This window comes from Antrostomus carolinensis, unplaced genomic scaffold (genome assembly GCF_000700745.2).
Source record: "Antrostomus carolinensis isolate BGI_N321 unplaced genomic scaffold, ASM70074v2 scaffold3813, whole genome shotgun sequence".
Taxonomy (NCBI): Eukaryota; Metazoa; Chordata; class Aves; order Caprimulgiformes; family Caprimulgidae; genus Antrostomus; species Antrostomus carolinensis.
Genome location: NW_010305911.1, coordinates 59,157 through 77,002, shown reverse-complemented (window position 1 = coordinate 77,002; position 17,846 = coordinate 59,157). Strand labels below are relative to the sequence as shown.

Below are 17,846 nucleotides of genomic sequence, written 5' to 3'. Positions count from 1 at the left end.
GCCCTGTAATCATAACTGGGAGGTAGCCGAAGTAGCTTTAAAGATGTGAATACACTAAAGTTAGACAGCCTTCTAGACTTCCATCAGTTTCCTGTTTCAGATAAGGTAAGATAATTTGCCAGTGAGTTTAAAACCACATTGCTACCTATTTTGTCACTCTTATTGTCAAGGGAGAAGTTTTCTGAAAGTCACTGAAGACAGATGGACAGTAGCCAATTCATTTCCATCTTGAGGCTCTTGCCTACAACGTTATTTCATCACAGGCAGCACCATAACTCAATGTAGTAGTCAATTTAAAATACCAAAGTGTGCCAGGGTTTTACTCTATGGAGAGAATTATTCATTCATGTCTGCAGTTGGTGAGAGTGGAGTGATACTATGACGACTTCTCAGATCACAGATTGATCTAGAAAAATATTCCATTTTGCAACCTCTCTGAGACATTAGCTATTATTGCAGCAGCATATTCACTCTTCTAACACTGTGTTTTGATTTTACATACAATATATCTTATAAACTAATCAAAGAATTTGTCACTTTGGCGTGCATTCCATTTAAACATGAGTTACTACAGGTGTTTGAATAGAAGTTGTCAGTTTGCTGAATGAGTTTTGTTGTCAGCCTTGATATTTGAAGGGCCATTTCAATGATAGAGCAACATAGTTAAAGTTGCTGTCGTCACTTAATGAACTTATGATTGTAGGTTGTCATGGCTGTGGGAAAATAGAGATGAGATATTATTTTTTGTTTTGCTTTTCTTTTGCCTCAGTCACTAATTATGTGTAGTTGGAGAGATATTCATGCTATAATTGCTTATTGTTTGGTTTGTTTACTTGTTTTTAATGCTCTCAGAAGCAGGGCAGATGGGAGAGTTGGTGGGAGATAGTTTGTGTCACCACTGCATAGGCAGAAAACACACTGGGAGGAGCGGTGGACTTTGGGTTTCAGCATTTGTCACGTTTTACATGTTTCAGAAAGTCTAGCAACGCTGCTGAAGTTCTCTTTTGCTTGTGTTTGCCCACAGGGAGAAAGATTTTTACTAGAACTGCCTCTTAGAGCTAAACTGTCTGAACTCAGCCAAGCTACACAGGATTTTTCATTGCCCCATCATTTATTTGTGAAAGAACAGCTGACAGTTCATCATTCTGCAGCTCTGGAAAAGTCTAACTGCAACTGTTCCTCAGATGAGAGATTATGCTCTTCAGATAAATTTGAACTTTCTCACTGCCTTTGTTGACCTGCCATGTGAACCAGCGGCAACTTCTTTGTTCCTATTTGTAAGGATAGCCTTTTTCCTTCCCACTGGGATGGAAAGTGTGAGACATCCAGTGGCTCCTGGCTGATGAAGACACAGTGCTGTACCATGGCAAAGCCTACCTGTTGGCAGTTCAGAGCTTTCCACCAGCTCTGGGCCAGGTCTGTTCCTTGACCCTCATTCCTCCAGAGCAGAAGTGTTGGTGTGTTTACTGGTAGTCGGGAGGGCTTTTGTGCTTTCCCTCCTGGCTGAAGCTCTCCACAGTTGTGTTCGTAGACCAAACATGAGTGAGTGTAGCAGTCTTCACCTAAAGTCTGTGCAGATGGTGTCTAGCTTGTTCATGGCCATTGAGACAAAATGTCGGGACTAGCAAGGCTGGATGTTGACTGTAGTGAACTGTATTAGGTACATGAGCGCTTGAGGGAAAATACCAAGGTACTACTGAGGAACATGGAGTTTTCTGGAATACATTACTGATGTGTGTGTTTCCAGTCTCTGCTTGCTGTTGCTGTAGATCCCGGGATCTCCCAGTGGAGGCAGTTGTGGAGTGAGGACTACGTGATGTCTTTTGTGCTTTCAGTGGTAAGCCTGGGGGGAGCAACGCGCAGAGACATTGTTCAGGCGGTCTTGAGGGAAAATGTTTCTGAACTCAAAAGAGTTAGATATAGCAAAGTGTATTTATGGAAAACATAGCTCAAAAGGATTTTCTGCTCCAACAAGTAGTTTCTCCCCTTAATTAAGCATTGTCCTCTCAATGCACTGTGTGAAACGTAGAGGGCTTCATTTTTCCTGAGTTAAAATATTTAAGAAAAACAATTGTGTGCTGACAACAATGGACTTTTTAACTTGCAGGCCATTTGTTTCTGTAATTCCTGTGAAATAAATTGAACTGCCTAAGTTGATTTTATTCATTGTGGTTTAGTTATGTACATATTCATATTTGTGTCAAAATGCAATGTTAAAAACATTAGTAATGCCTGCTCTCAGAGCTTTCTAGCATGCAGTGCCAGGAGAGTTCAATGTTCCTCCGGAGTTCAGAAATGGAAGTTTATAGCAGATAATTTCAGGAAACCAGTTTTAGATCTCTGTTCAAAGAGGCCTATACAACAAGGGTTTACAACATTTTCTCATCTGTGACTTAAGATGCCAGCATGGGATTGCCTTCTGATCTGTATGAAAAACCAGCAGACCACTGCAGCCCACGTCTTTAACACGAAGGTACGATACATAGATTATGAGCCTAAACTTGGTCTTATTTGCCTTGAGCAGAGTGACACGTTTGGCTCAGTGTTGGGGCATTGTGTACTGGGATAAGTGGTCTCTCTCAACCTTCTTCTTGCAATACTGAGACCAGATCTGAAGATGAACCACTGACCCGTATCTGACTCTCTTGCTGTCCTTGAGGTAGGAATTCAGTTTTTACTTCTCAGACTGGCAGACTGACAGCATCGCACGTGTGGAAGTACAAGAAGATGGATGCCTAGAATTCAGCTTCCATCTGGGCACAGGAATGACTGTTCAGGCACTCTCAGTAACTCATTTCCATTCAAAGGATTGACTTTAGAATAATTTTTCAAAGCATCCCTATGAACATCAGTAGTTGGAACAAAACCATTAGCAAATCATTTTATTTCCAGAGACAGACCTTTTTGCTGCTGTGCATTTTAAATGACTGCAATCTCTCATTCATCTGCAAGGCCATGGTGCAGTGTTTTCACTCATGGTCTGTAGCATCCCTTTTTCTTTTCCAGGGCACTGTCACAACAGTTTCTGTTGGTACAGCTATTCTCACATCACCAATTAAACATAACTGAGCTGGAGCTAAGGGCATTGATTGGCAATTCCATAAGCCACTGTTGGAGGAAGTTAATCTGCTCCTGGACCTCCCCATGTCTGTTTTCTGCAGTGTACCATAGGGTGGAGGAGCAGCTTCTCTCCATGCTTCGTTTTTCCTAACACTTTACTAGTGAATGGAAGAAAACAGAGGGTCAGCACAATACTTTTTGCATTGACACTGTGGAAGTGTGATGCAGGATAAACAGTGCATGTCCTTCACCTTGGTTTGAGTGAATGAGGGGGGTAGCAGCTAGCCCATTGTACTGGGGAACTGCCACCCCACTGCCATCAGGATGCAGTCAGGGGATTTTTGGTTTTACAATAAGAATGGCTTGATCAGCTTTTTGGTTTTTATTTAGGAAAAAAAGAATAGGAGACACTCAGTTATGTCCCATGGTACCTGTAGGGCCATACCTTCTTAAAGAAATGCATCCTGACCAGGCACAGTCAGTCGTACCCACAGGCTGCAGGTAGGAAGGGCTGGAGGGGGTTTGGACTGGTTGCTCTCCTTGGCTGCTCTCCTTCCATAGCAGCTGGAAGGGTGCATGTGTTACGTGGCGTTTCTCTGCATGAGAAGGATCCAAAGCCCATCAGACCCTTCAGCTTTAGGGCTCCTTTTTACCAGAGGAGCTCCACCAAGTAGCTGCAGTAGAGTTTGGGTCTGATCCCATGTCATTAGGGAGGAAAGAAGCTATATAATCATTATCCTCTTTAGAAATTTTAACCACAGCCTGTGGAGGGATGGCAGTGCTTTATCTGACAAATATGTCACTGTCTTTCATCAGCTGATTATAATCATATTGGAAGTTCCAGTGTGTCTGGTTTTCCTTCATCTTTTGTGTTTTGTTTAACTTTCCCTAATGAGCCCAGTGAAAAGCAATTGTTCTAAATAAATCATGTGCGCTACAAAGCAGTATATCACAATTAGGTTTCCATTATACTTTAATTAGGCATTCCATTATTAAATTGATGTCTTTGGCTTCTTCCAGGTCTCAGACTAATCCTGAAACAAATTCCTCTTTGTGGATAAATATTAGTCAGTCGTAATTAAAGAGTATTCATTGGAGTTGTGGCTTTTCATTAAATCCCTTTCTGATTAAGATGGCTCCCCCAAGTACTGGTCTGATTAAATTTAATAAGATTTGTCCACTTGTGTGTATCATGGTCTGGTGGAAACTGTTTTAGCACCAGGGGATTGAGAACAATAAGTTCATATCTTGGTCCAGGCAGGCATGGGTCTAAATGCCTGTTACGTGCAGTGCGATATTCTCTTGTGTCAGAAGGCTCCTGGTTTGTGTGGTCGGTCAGCGGAGGGGAAAAAAAGCCATGGAAATTGAATCAGTAGTGTTAAGAGTTGAATATTGAAGGGTTAAATTACATCTAGAGGGTTACAGTAAAGAACCGAAGACTGAAGTATGTTAGAGGCTCTGTTTTGTTGACTAATTCAGGAGTAGGGCTTTGCTGCTTAATTGAAGCCCGAGTGCTTTTCTGCCCCAAACTGATTTCACTCAGTCAGATGTGTAGATGGGCTCATTTCTGTGTAAATATGCGTCAGCTGTGACTTCAGATAATAAACAGACATTCTTGACAGAAGTTCTTCTAATGGCAGAGTATGAAATATTTTCAGAGCAAAATCCTTGTCCTGGATTTAAAACAAGGTGGAGCAAAAGAATGATGTGGCTTTAATATATATATCCAACAGAGACAAGTTATAAGCCCCACAATTTTCTGTCTGCTGAAATTATGTCTTCTTGTTGGGCTGCTGTTGCTGTTCTGCATTCCTCTTGATTTGTACACAGAAATGAAAACAAACCACTGTGACCAAGAATGGCAATAGCACAAATTGGCGAGGCATGAAATGCAAGAGATTGGCTCAGGGCGCCTGCAGAAGCACTCCATCCAAATATTTGAGGTGGCTGCTAGCAGGTGTTTTTTCAACATCTAGTTCATACTCTATTTTTGGTGCAGGGTACATTTTCAGCTAGTGTTTGGTTTGGTATGGGCAGTATTTGTAATATCAAATCTCTCAAAAGTTGGAATGTGTTTTCAGTTTCTTCTTGTGTATCCCAAATATAATGACCCTGGGTATATCATCTAGCCCATCTTTTTGTATTGTGAGAGATCCAAGTTCAACACTAATTCCAGATTGCTCTTTCTGGGGCTGCTGAAGGCTGCGCTTACCATGAGTGATGCATGGGACAGTTTGAAGAGGGCAGGGTTATAAAACAGTTGTCAGGTCACTAAGCAGCTAAACAGTACTCTCTAGCGGTTGGCTTTGGGTAGTGATAAGAACAGACAGCAAAGTGTGCTGGATTGACAGAAGGTTACTCATCTGTAGCCGTTAAAAAAAGGAAGAAAAATAGAGTAAGGTGTGAAGTAAAGGAAGAGTAAGGGAAGCTGAACCTTATATCTGAATTCTAGAAAAGAATGGATGTAATGCACTAGAAGCGAAGAATAAAATCTCTTTCCTTTATTAGCCATTGTTTAATTACTTATTGCTGTTGTTGCAATGACACACTGGATGGTGTTGTGCTAATCATAGCACCATCCTTCCATTGGCATTTCACTCTCTGATGGAAAGTGAAAAGTCTGTAGCGTTTCTGAGGAGATTGGATGCAATATGATCAGTTGATTACCGAGTGAAAATTGCCACGACTGCTTCCTTCTGAATATCTGTGGTGAATTATTTTTCTCTGTTCCTTGCAGTGTATCACACTAGGTTTGTAGTGACTTCACAAAAGATGACTCAAAATAGGTTGCACAGCCAGTCTGCAGGTCAGCTGGGGTCTGATATTCCTCTGTGCAAGACAATTTGAGAATTATTAAAAACAATGAGAAAATAATGCAAAGATTCCTACCCTACATCCTGGCAAATCCTACAACTATTCAATAAAAAGGTGAATTTGAAAAAAGTGTAAGTGATGGTTGTGGAAGAATTAGAAGGAAATAAATAACATCTAATAGAAAGAACAGGGAGATTGGGAAAGGTAATGCCTTTAATGCTTGTGTTTTAATTGAGATGCTGAAAATTAACATATGCTTTTGTGCTGCAACATGGGAGTTCTGCTGCTCTGTTCATCTTTAAAAATGTAACACTTCTCCAGAAAGTCCAGGTTTGAAGCCAGCTGCATTGTGTACCTAGCAGTGACATCCTGCAATGCTGAGCATCACTGGTATGGCAGTTGTGTATGTAAACTGTTCCAGAGTGTTTTGCTTTACTGTTAACTTGGTGAGGCCACTCAGGAATGAGAGTGGAAATTGTAGATGCAACAGCTGAATTCTGGCAGAACTGGATTACCTCAAACAGAGATGTGTTTTCTCTTGTAGAGATTGATGCTTAATTCCATCTGCATTGTAGAGAGATTGTTCATCCAGGCAGAGAGCAAAGAAATGTATGTGGGTGGATTACTTCTTTCACAGATTCCCAGTGATTTCAAATGCCCAACAAATAACAAAGGAATTAAGTGACTAGTCTGTTGTATTAAAAGAATAAACATCATCTTGAGCTCCTTATGCATACTTTATGTGTGTGTGTATGTGCATGTATGATTTATTTTAAGGATATTTGAGATCTTATTTTAGTTTAATTGTCATGATACTTAGTTTTCCAGAAATACCTGGATGACTAGTTTAGCTTTCTTTATAGGATTTTTTTTTAAACCAGCCATTTCCTAACTTGTGTACATTTGCCTGTCTAGAAAGACATCTTATCATGACAAGGTAGAATATATGTGATGCTTTGTAAAAGGATTTCACTGCAGTGTAGTAAATTATCTTTATTTCAAGCATAATTGTGATTCTTGTCTGAATTTGCTGGCTGTTTGCCAGGGAATTCATATTAGAGATCAGTGGAGTTGGAGAGTCACATACCAGTGTGTCAGTGTCTGTTTTATGAAATACCATTTTTCTGTACAAGTAGTGGTGTACTATAAGCCTAGGAACAACATGTTTTCTCCTTTCTAACATGTACCATACCTATGAAAACCAAATCCCATATGTGTCTGTAGAGCAGATGTAGTATGGGAGGCCGGGAGTGAGCAGATAGGCAGGCAGGGAAATAAACATGGCATTTTTGTTATCTGGGTTTGGTAAATATAGCTATATGATATATGATAGAGGGGAATGATAAAGAGTGGTGAGTCAGTTATGCCTTGTCATACCTAGTGACTGAAAATAACTTGTTATTCCAACCCTTTTATCCCTTCACTCCCTCCTCTCCACATATTTTTGTATTTTATTTATAGCTCAACCAGCTTTTGCTTTGCAATTTGTAAAATAACCCTTCAGAGCCGGGGAGGGAAGACCGAAGGGCAGCAGACAGGCCCCGTGCAGTCTCACAGATGGAGCCACAGGCTGGGTGCGTTCCCCGTTGTGATGGCTGATGGCCAGGTCCCCCCTCTCCCCTGCACATCTTTGCCTTGTCTACTCAAAGATTCCTTTTTTAAATGAGGAAACTGGGTTCCTGAAGTCATTAGTTGGTTTGTGTTGACAGCAGTACCCAGGAGCCACGTGTGGTGCTCCAGACAAGCTGGCTGTGGCTTTGATAGCAGCTGGGTCGGAGGGCCTGTGTCCGGGGAGGTGGCAAGGGAGAGTTGTATCTGTAAAGCCTTAATGGAGGTTGTAAGGTGTTGTGAAATGCATGAAATCCAGCACCACAACCCACGCTGGTATTTTGCCCATAAATTGTAACTGTGCATAATGCATGCAGTAATTATGAGCTAAATCTTCTGTATTTCACTTCAGCTTGACACTTGTATTTTTGTACAGTTTAATCCACGCACTGAGAATCAGTTTAGCACTTGATCCATCTTAACTTGCAGAACGGGATAATATACTTCTTGATGCGCTCTTAGCTTTCCCAGCTTTCCCACAGTACTGACTTCTCATACCATAACTGAACTACACCGTGTCTTCCTCCTTGTGTTAGCTCTGGTTTGGTTTGGAGAGGAGGAAGGGAGCTGGTAAGCGTGTCTGCTGAAGAAAAGAGCATCCCTCGCTTCATTCAAATAGAAAAGAGGGGCATCTACTGCTGCTGTTGTAGTAATATTGGTTTATAGTCCTGCAAAGAATCACTCTAAGAGACATTTAAGTCAATTAGATTCTATTGGCATTACAAGTTCAGTGTAGTGATGCTGATTAAAAAAAAAAAAAAAATTAATTAGAGGAATTGCCTACCTCATGTTAAAACCTTTAAAACGATTCAGGATATCTGTCTTACAATGTTCCATGGCAAAACAGAAAGCATTCTGCATAAGCTCCTGTGGCCTTTGTTATTCAGGAGATCAGATTAGATGATGATAACATTCCAGTCTGGTTTTAAAATAATTAAATGAGGTATTTACAGAGATTTCAAAGTCAAAGCAGATTTCCACACATCCCCATCCCCCACAACTTTAGGTACTTTTACACTATTAATGAGACATGGTATCAGGCTGCAAAGCTATGTGATTTAAATGTATTTAACAATAGAATTAAGCACACTTAATAATTGCTGATAGCTATGAGCATGTCTTTAGGTATCTTGATCTTTGTACCAGCGAGGCTGGAGGTATCCTAATAGTCTTCTACTCCTGTGTGCAGCACCCAGAGCACAGCTCCTTCCTGCTGGGGAGCAGAAAGCAGTCTAGGCTGTCCCTTCCCCAGGCTCCCACCCTCAAGGACAAGAGGTGCAGTTCCCTTAACCCCTCCGTGTCAGCAGGTGGAAGGTCTTCCTCTCCTTGTATCACAACGCTGGTGGAAAATCAGATAGCTTGAGAAAGAATTGGTATGCAGGATCGCTCTTCTCTGTTAATCAAGGCCAGCATTATCAGTCTGTCTTTTTTTTTGTTGTTTGCTTATTTGATTGCTACACTTAACCAAAAAAGATTTCCAATAAGTACTGAGTTGAAAGTGATTTAGATTAACCCTGGCTGACACCACTGCTTTAAAGAGGACTGCCGGAAGTTTTAAATCTTCATAAGGATGATACTTCCCAGGAGGGGCTGTAAATCCTTGAAGCTGCTCCTTCCTGATACTGTGTTCTGAAAGAAAAATGTCTCAAATCTCAGGAGCCAAGACAGTATTATTTCCCAGTAAGCAGTTTTAGATGGCTTTTGTTGTAACATCCAAAAATGTATCTTTGTTTCAAAGCTAACCTACGATACTCAGATGTTGTGAAACATAACTAGTTTTGTTCTCCTTGTTTTCATCTCTGCTTTGATTATGTTGCTGATCAGTTTATTTACAGAAATGCAAAGACTCCTGTTGAGTTTCCTAAGGATATGTATGTAAGGTGGAGGATATTAAGGGGTGGGTGGGAGCATAATAAGGGGTGGGTGGGGGGAGCCACAGCCAGTGTTGGATGGAAGCCTGGAAATGTATGAAGCATCTGGAGCTGTGTGATGAAGGGACAGGTATGCAGCTTTGCAGGAGGAAGCAGTTATATTGTGGTGGGAGGTGGAATGAACAAGAGTCTCACATGTTGGTCCTACTTTTCACAGAACAGCTGATTTTAAGGTGACCATGAATATTTTGTTATGAGAGCATCTCAGTATACCTCTCCCCATTCTGGCTCAACAACTTATCAGCACGCTGTTCTGTGATGTACTGTGGTTAAGAATAGCTTCTTCTCTGCTGGATCAGTGCAGGGGAAGAGACTGTATAATCCTTGTATGATTTAAAGTAATGTCAGTGATAACTAAAGTAGGACAAATTGCATCTGCTGAGATCCTTGCTAGGGATGGAAATGGGTAATAGCCACCACTGTTAATGCCAAGGAGACTCAGCTGCCTGTTCACCTTCCAGGCTGCTGAGACTCTGAGCAGTTCATTGCATGGATTTGCCTGGGGCACATCCTCATTTTTGTCTCACTGATGGTCATTTTGGCTTTAAGAGATTCTGTTCTGAATCATCATTTTGGCCTTTAAGTCGCTGCTTACATAGATCATTTTGTCTCACTGTGAGCTTGCTCAGCATTGCTCGGTCTTGGGTATGAGCAAGAAAGTGTCTTTGTCATTGACATGAACCATAACTGAGGAACAAGCAGTGCTTGAGCTCTCGAGCAATGCCTATAGCAGAGGGGATGGGTCTGTCCAACCAGCCCACTTATTTGGGACTGTGCTGTGGGGCTGAGCATCGCTTCTGGCAGTTTTCACCCATTGCAGCTGCCTTGCAATATTCACTTTGCAAATGTTTTTGAAAGAAGCTGAAAATAGTTTAATCTTGCCTTTTATATTCAGACTGGGTCTTTTCCCCCCTTAGAATTAAAATACTGTGCTGATATAGTATTATTGAACAAACACAATTAAAAGTAATTTTCAGTTTACCTGTGATGTCTTTTTATTTTGAACCTAGTGAGAGGCTCTTGGTTGTATGGTTTTATAATAGGTGGTGGGATAAAAGACACACAGGTCTATACACACGCAAAGGAGCACAGAGGCACAAGTGCAGGCAGGGAAAACCCCAAAACCCAGGTGGAAAAACAGAGCCCCTACCCAAGCTCCTCCAAGGGCTGTCACAGAGGAGCCATCGGCCCATGGGCCAGAGAGGACACCCATCCCACCCACCTTGCAGACTGAGGGGTGTTACTGCTTGCAGGGCTCTGGAACTTGTTACAAGAAGAGCATTTGGGGATTGTATAAGATCTCTTATGAGATATTTAGGGGAGAAATTAAAAGTGGGGAAAGGGATGATGCAGGGTGGTTTGGGAGGAACAAATTTGGGAAAGTAGAGGAATAAGAGGTAAAAGGGGCTGGTCCCATGTAAATGGGGCTAGTCTGTACACTTGCCTGGCTGTACCTTGTTCCTGATCATCCCTGTCCGCCCCATCTTCTCATTAAACCCCATTTCTAACTATTTTCCTGGATAGTGGGACTCTGTGGGTGTGTGTATGGAAGTCCAAGTGACAGCAACTAGAGAGACCAGTCTCCATGTCTATTTTATGAGTGCAGATGTCAGTGTGTGATCACTAGTGACTATCTAGTGGAACTAGCAGGCAAGTAGGGTAAGAGGCTTGGGAGCCAGGTATCAAAGTAGCCATAAGTCTTGGTCAGATACCAGAGAGGTCATGTGGTCACAATTTGGCTACTGTAGGGACTGCAAGGTCGGAGGTGGTGGCTGAGAAGACTCTGGGGACAACTGAGACCAGTTTGTATGTTTGTCTGTCTCTGCACGAGGCAGCTGGAGAAGGTAGCATCTGAAGACCAGCTACTAGGTGGCTCTGCGTGTCTAGGGCCAGTTACTGGAGGGATCAACAGTGTGTGTGCATACTGGGTCTGTACCAGCCACTGGAGAGGGGCTGTGGCCCCAGAGGCTCTCACAGTCCAGGTGGCAGCACCTGGGAAGACCAAGGACCCAGGGCCAGCTGCAGCATAGACTGTCTCTGGCCAGTTGCTGGAAGGCTGCATAGCCTGTATATATGTATATAATTCCACTGACAGACCTTTATCCTAATCCACCAGAGAGGGGAGCACGATGAGGCCATTTTGGTTGCTTGAGTGCTGTATTTTCTGTCCCCGTTGACAGACGTCTGTCCGTCTGTGCCTGTGCATCGTGCACGTGTATTTGTGTGCGTGCGCATTGGGAGTATGTGCTCAGACTGTCTGGGGCAGGGAGATGCGGCAGCCGCGCCTCTGCTGGGCTACAAGATGCTTCAGCTTCTAAGGTAGAATAAAAATTCTGATGGAACAGCTGGTGTAGTGAAAGAAAATGTCCTAATTTTTCCTTGGAAATGTTTTTTAAAAGAAGGCATCTTTCTCTGATGCTGTTGTTTTGGTCATGAGCCTGGTAAGTTCTTCCTCTGCCACCTCTGAGTGCAATGCCCAAAGCAACCAGCTGTGCATTGTGATCACTTGAAGTGATGTCGTGTATCAACAAAGCCTGAAATATAACTAATTTTGATTGCAGCACAGGAAGTTTAAAAAGAAAAAAATAGTGCTTTTGAGGTATTTTGTCATCCCAAAATGGAGACCGTCACATGGATTAATCATCATCTACATGTTATAAAGTTTATAGCTGCTTAACAATAATTACAAATTAACTTTATATTCACTCCTGAGCACTGTAGTAAGCTTTCCTTTTCTGGCGTGCTTTTATAAAGCATACGACAGAATATTTGTTAATGGGTATGAAGGATATCTGGTTTTACTGCTGCAGGGAGGAAGTCATGAGACTGTAAAGCTACTGAAACTGGTGTCTCTGTCCTGAAGAGATGGGCTACCTGCCTGACATTTTAACCTTAATGGCAGTTTCTTAGCTTAATTAGATTTCAGATGCAAAACAGGGACATTATTTGGTTTCCTCTGCCCTTCATTACTTTCCCAATGGGATGTGGATACATGCAGGATAAGGAAGATCTCTCAGGTGTCACTAAAAGCATGGCATAAAGTGGTTTGTCCACTAACAGCTTCTCTGAACTATGAACAAATACACTTGCTTACTTTGTTTTTGACCCACTAGAGAAGTAGAATGATGTGACTTGCCTTAGGGCAATTTCTTCTTAAAACGTGCAGAAGCAAGTTTTTAATGCAGATCTTTAAATTCGGATAGAAAAAAAATCTTTAAAATCAGTGACTGCCCTGTGTCTTCACTTAGGATCACTTTCTTTTGCTGGTTGACTGGCACCTTGCTTTTGATCTGAAACATGTGCTGTTAGATACCTCCAGACTGCAGAGAGAATGAGCTTAACTTCAGAGGGAAATGGAGATGGTAAAGATGCTCTAGCAAAGGATGCAGGTTCAAAGCTGTCTGATTAAACCCAGCCTAAGGGAATTTTGTTCCTGCTCACAAATGGTCTACCTTCATCTGCTGTGGTAACTTATCCTTTTTTTAGCAGATTTGCTTGTAGCTGGTTTGGCAGTGATGCATTGACCCTATCCATATTAAAAGATGCCATTGATAAATCAGCAGAGACTCTGCAGAACCTTTTGTTCAAGTGTGCAGTGTGGATCCTGCAGCTTGACTGGATGTAACACTATCAGGGCATACTTCTTTCAGCAGCTGTAGAAAACTGATTGAAGCTGGTCCTTTCCACATGCTTGCCTTGCCAGGGAATTAAAGCTTCAGGCTGCCATTTGTGTGGAGTTTTTAAATATGTATGAACCAAACAAGGGGCCTGTTGAGAAAGGCTCTAATCCTCTTGCGTATGAAACCTGGTATTCTGCTCTTCTCTCTTTCTGATGTTTCTGTGCTTTCAGATATGCTAAATCTATCTTTGAAGTTTCATTTCTTCTTGTGTAAAGTACACTTTAATAGGTGAACCTTGCAGCTGAGAATTAGGAGATACTGGTTCAAGCTGGACACACTGAGCAGGTCACGTAATCATCCTTTGCCTTGGTTTCCCCATTTGCAATGCAGAAAGAGTAATGTCCACCCTCCTGTATGCAGCTCTTTGAGCTTTGTTCTGGTAACTAATTTAGAAGCTATAAGGTAGTGTAGACCTTCTACAGTCTGCCGTGAAGGCCTGCTGGAAGGTATCTGTCTGGGGATGTTGGGTGAGGAGTAGAGGCTTCCCTGTTTCTGGTCAAGAATTCATGGGCAGACATATATCTGCATGCTGAGGAGATCAGACCAGCTGTGTGGGTGCAAGGAGTCCTTCCCAGTCCTGCCAGTCCCACTTGCACAGTCAGAAAAATCTGTCTTAAGCGAGTCTGATGATTTTGCCTGTGGTCTGTATGCCAGTGATCCTTATGTGTAAAGCCTTGATTTTGCATGTAATGGCAGACTGTCTGTTCAGCTGCAAAGACACAAAGACTGCAAGATGGATGAGAAACTCATGTAGCCAAAAACTCTTTTCATAGAAGACTTTTTTCATAGAAGGATCTCAGGAAGGCTGAACTGTTTTGGTCTCTCTCTTGAGATTAAGCATGTAGGTTTTATGTGCCACTAGGACCAGGGGAGCTATGGAGGATCAGGAGGAAGACAGATTGTAAGAGATGGGTATCTTAGAGGCATATATTGCAGCCCTTCTCCTGGCTGGGTTAGGAACTAGGGGATGTCTGTTCTGTAGGATGATTGTAATTCCTTCTGATGGCAGAAATATTTGGAGCAGGGTGAGGGAAAATCCAAGCTATTCTCAAAATGAAAATGCTTGGTGCTAAGGTGCACCAGGCTGGCCATCCTTTCCCTTTGTAAGGGCTGGGTTTCTAAGACACGTTCAATTTTGGCATCTCTTGGAAGGAGATCTGAAAGGTTTTACCTGTGCAGAATACAGTGATTCTCTGCTTAGATAGGCTGTGATCCTGTAGCTAGACAAAAGCTGGAGTATCGAGTTTTGCTCTGATAGACCTCCTAGGAGCCATATATAGCTCTTTAAAAACCCAAGGAACCTGCCACAAAACTGTCCGAGAGAGGTCGTTATAAGAAAGCAGTTATAAAATACTCTGAAAGGCTGAGTAGAGTTTTTTCCCCCTTTTGTGATATTTGCAGTTGAACTTTAGATACATCATTGTTAACGTGGCCTTTTAAAGTAACTTTCTATTCTGTCCCTGTCATTTTTAGAGCTATAAAGGAAAGCCAGAATGCCAGGGAAGGCAAGCAAATGAAAAGGAGGAAGGGGGGCTAGAGAGTAGGTTTTGATCATCTTTGCAAAAAGTGACATCATCTATGAGAACAAAAGTCTTCAATCGCTGCAACTGGAGACAGCTTTTAGTCTCCAATTCTATTTTGCTCCAAGCCAGCCAGCCAAATAAAAACAGTGGGATAAATCACTGCTGGCAGAACTTAACAGTTATGCAACATCCAGTGCACCATGCGCTTATTTTTAGATCAGTATTACACTAGCAAAATTTACTTTATGAAATCTAAAAGAGTGTCTGGTCAGAGGCTGGAGGATAAAGAAGGTATTTGGAAAGTGCAAAATGTAAAAACACTGAGTACAAAGATGTGCTAGCAAACCCCATTTCGGCAGTACTGATATGCTTTCAAGATGATTGGCTCAGTCAGGGGTGGTTATGAAGAGTAGAGGGCTTTTTCATCAGTATCCCCTTGAATTTCTCATCTGCATAGCTTTTTGAATGGTTAACTCTACTCACCTTACCCAAATAGCTAACTATATGTGGTTTACTTAAAGCTGGGCTTTTCTACCATTTAGTTTGTCTTTACCAGATCTGGAATGCAGTAAGCATCAGCTCACCTGCTTACAGTACTAGCTGGTCAGATGTAAAGAATTTGTCTTAACTGGAGTGCTCTACAAAGCTAGCTGAGCTACAGAGATACTCCTCATCCTTTGTGAGATACCTTGGATTTAAAGAGCTCCTGATATTTAGTTGGTATATGTTTCACTTATGTTTTCTCAGTCTTCAGTGAATTAGGATTGTGTGTGCTGCTTGTTCCAGATCAAACTGAATCTTTCTCAGTGTTCACAGTTGTATTTCATTAGTTAAAAGCAGTTTCAGCTTGCAGCACAGGTATGAATAACTGAAATTAGTCTCACATACTGTGCTCTTAATCCAGGAACAGATGTACATCTTCTCTCTTTTCAATTTGACTTTATCCTCTTACTCACTGTTGTAATTCTGCTTTAGTTGGTTCTGTGTATAATTTTGTTCCCAAAGTTTTTTTGCTCAGATTCTGAACAGGTAATGATTGGGAAAAGTTTGACCTTTCAGCTTCCCTGTCAGCCTTTAGAGATTCTAGCTGATAAAACATACTCTGCATAGCTAACGTTATCTTTGGGATTTCCGCCAAAATTTGTACAGTTTTCAGTCACACCTTGAAGTGAATTAATGTGCTGACCATTGCATGATCTGTATTGATCTTTTTCCTCAAAAACCTTTCTTCTAGGGGACAATCTTGATGCTATCCATGACATAACTGTGGCATACCCCCAAAACATTCCTCAGACGGAGAAGCACCTTTTGAATGGAAACTTCCCAAAAGAGATTCACTTCCACGTCCAGAGGTATCCCATAGAGACAGTGCCCACTTCCAAGGAGGAGCTGCAGCTCTGGTGCCGGAAGCGTTGGGAAGAGAAAGAGGAGAGACTCCGACACTTCTATGAAGGTGGAAAGTGCTTCAGTGTGGCAGGGCAGAGCGTTGTTCCACCCTGCAAATCTGAGCTCAGGGTCCTCGTCGTTAAGTGTGTCTCACTCCTGTATTGGACAGTGTTCCCACTGGGTATGCTTGCACTGCTGTACCTGTACAGCTTTGCACGATGGTATTTTGCAACCATGATCATCTTTTTTGTTGTGCAGCAAAAGATATTTGGCGGGCTGGAACTAATTGAACTCGCTTGTCATCGATATTTTAAAAAGCAACAGAAATTTGACTTCATGAAAATAAAGACCAATTAGTTCTGGGGTGGAAAAAGACAAAAACGGGTGGGTTTGAAACGTCCTCCGAATTTTATGCACAGGGAAGAATTTATGCATGAGAATTGTCTTTTACTATTGCCATTGTTAGACATTTGCACTTGATTCTGTGAAGAGAAAGAGAAATGTTAGTTATTGCTACATGTGAAAATGGTAGTTTTTATCTCTGAATGTAATTTCAACATTGCTCTTGCAAGCAGCTAAAAACTGTATTCTGCTGTAATTAAGAAACAAATTGCTGGATTATTGAACAATCGTAAGGACGTTAATAAATGTGACGTGCACTGAACTTTCATGTAGAAACCCGAACTGTCCAGCTAAGAGAGACTAATGTATGATTTCTGTATAATCACATTGTTGTAAATTAAGCACCGGGTTTGGAAAGCTGGTAAGTTTAATGATGTTTTGATGGTAGGTGGAAGTTGAAGGAGTTGTTCTGTTTCTTTTTTCTATTTCCAATATTCAGACTTATTTTAAAATCGTATTTTTGCATAACCTTTTCCAAACAATACTGAACCTACACTATTCAACTATTCGGGCTTGGTAGCTCAGAAGGATTTTTTAGCCTTGCAGTCTTGTGTTGTAGTACAGAAAACAGTGCTAGCTCTGCCTCCATTCAAGTCTTAGTTGATTATTTAGCAGACCTGTGTAGCTAAGTTTTGATTTCTTACTGTTTCATACTGTTTTGATCTCTCTGTTAGCTGTGGGAGACTCGTTCCTACTGTAGTATACAGAGCTGCTTTTTTGTTGGTTTATTGGTGTTTTTTTCTGCTAGCGGCAAAAATAACTGTCTGTGTTTGAGTAGCTGGCAAATAGATTTCAAAAAGGTCTCCTTATTTGATTGAAAACCGTTTCTTTCTTTTTTAGAGTAGGCAAGATAACTTATTTTTTGAAGCATTTATTTTTGTTTTCCCATTGCTTCCTCAGGCATTTCAAGTGTGCATAAAGATAAGCAGGAAGACTGTGTGTTCTGTGCCTGTCAGCCAGACCTGTTGAAATGCATCTGATGCAATGGTGGTCTCCTTACAGGTATAAGAGATGGATTTCTGAATTAGCACAGGGAAATTGAGTTACATCTTCCCTTTGCAAGTATTCTTTTTGATTGCCTGATGACATCATTCCTTTTCCAACCTCCTTTGCAATTCTTGGAGCTCCCACTATATAACATTTTCCCTTATTTTCATGACATTCAGAAAATCTGAAAGCTTAAACTCTGACAAGGCACTTTAAGGTGTATTCCTTGTCATATATAATACAAGTAACGTTCATGCTTACATAGTAAAAGACAGACGTTGCCAGCACTTAGGAGACACTTAGGATTAGATTTGTTTTTCAGTTTCAAAGATGTTACACCACTTGATCAACTGTATTGCAGCAGAACCTTCCTTAATTACTAAGTATTTGTTGTTTATTGCATGAAGGCTTGTTTGAGCTCAACTAAGATGGCCTGGCTCCTTATGTTGAGTGGC

At 41.5% G+C, this 17,846-nt stretch overlaps 1 protein-coding gene across 1 annotated transcript; it reads left to right on the top strand.

The window, feature by feature from the left end:
- The first annotated feature begins 14,816 nt into the window (after positions 1-14,816).
- Positions 14,817-16,359, top strand: LOC104522597 (lysocardiolipin acyltransferase 1-like). Its single transcript, XM_010164932.1, has 2 exons — positions 14,817-14,907; positions 15,851-16,359. Exons 1-2 carry the CDS (start codon positions 14,817-14,819, stop codon positions 16,357-16,359), a joined length of 600 nt encoding a protein of 199 aa, XP_010163234.1.
- The last annotated feature ends 1,487 nt before the right edge of the window (positions 16,360-17,846 follow it).

Coding starts and splice junctions, on each gene's coding strand:
- LOC104522597 (XM_010164932.1), top strand. CDS start 14,817: ATGCGCTTATTTTTAGATCAGTATTACACTAGCAAAATTTACTTTATG. Junction 14,908..15,850: donor GAGGCTGGAGGATAAAGAAG/GTATTTGGAAAG, acceptor CCTTTCTTCTAG/GGGACAATCTTGATGCTATC.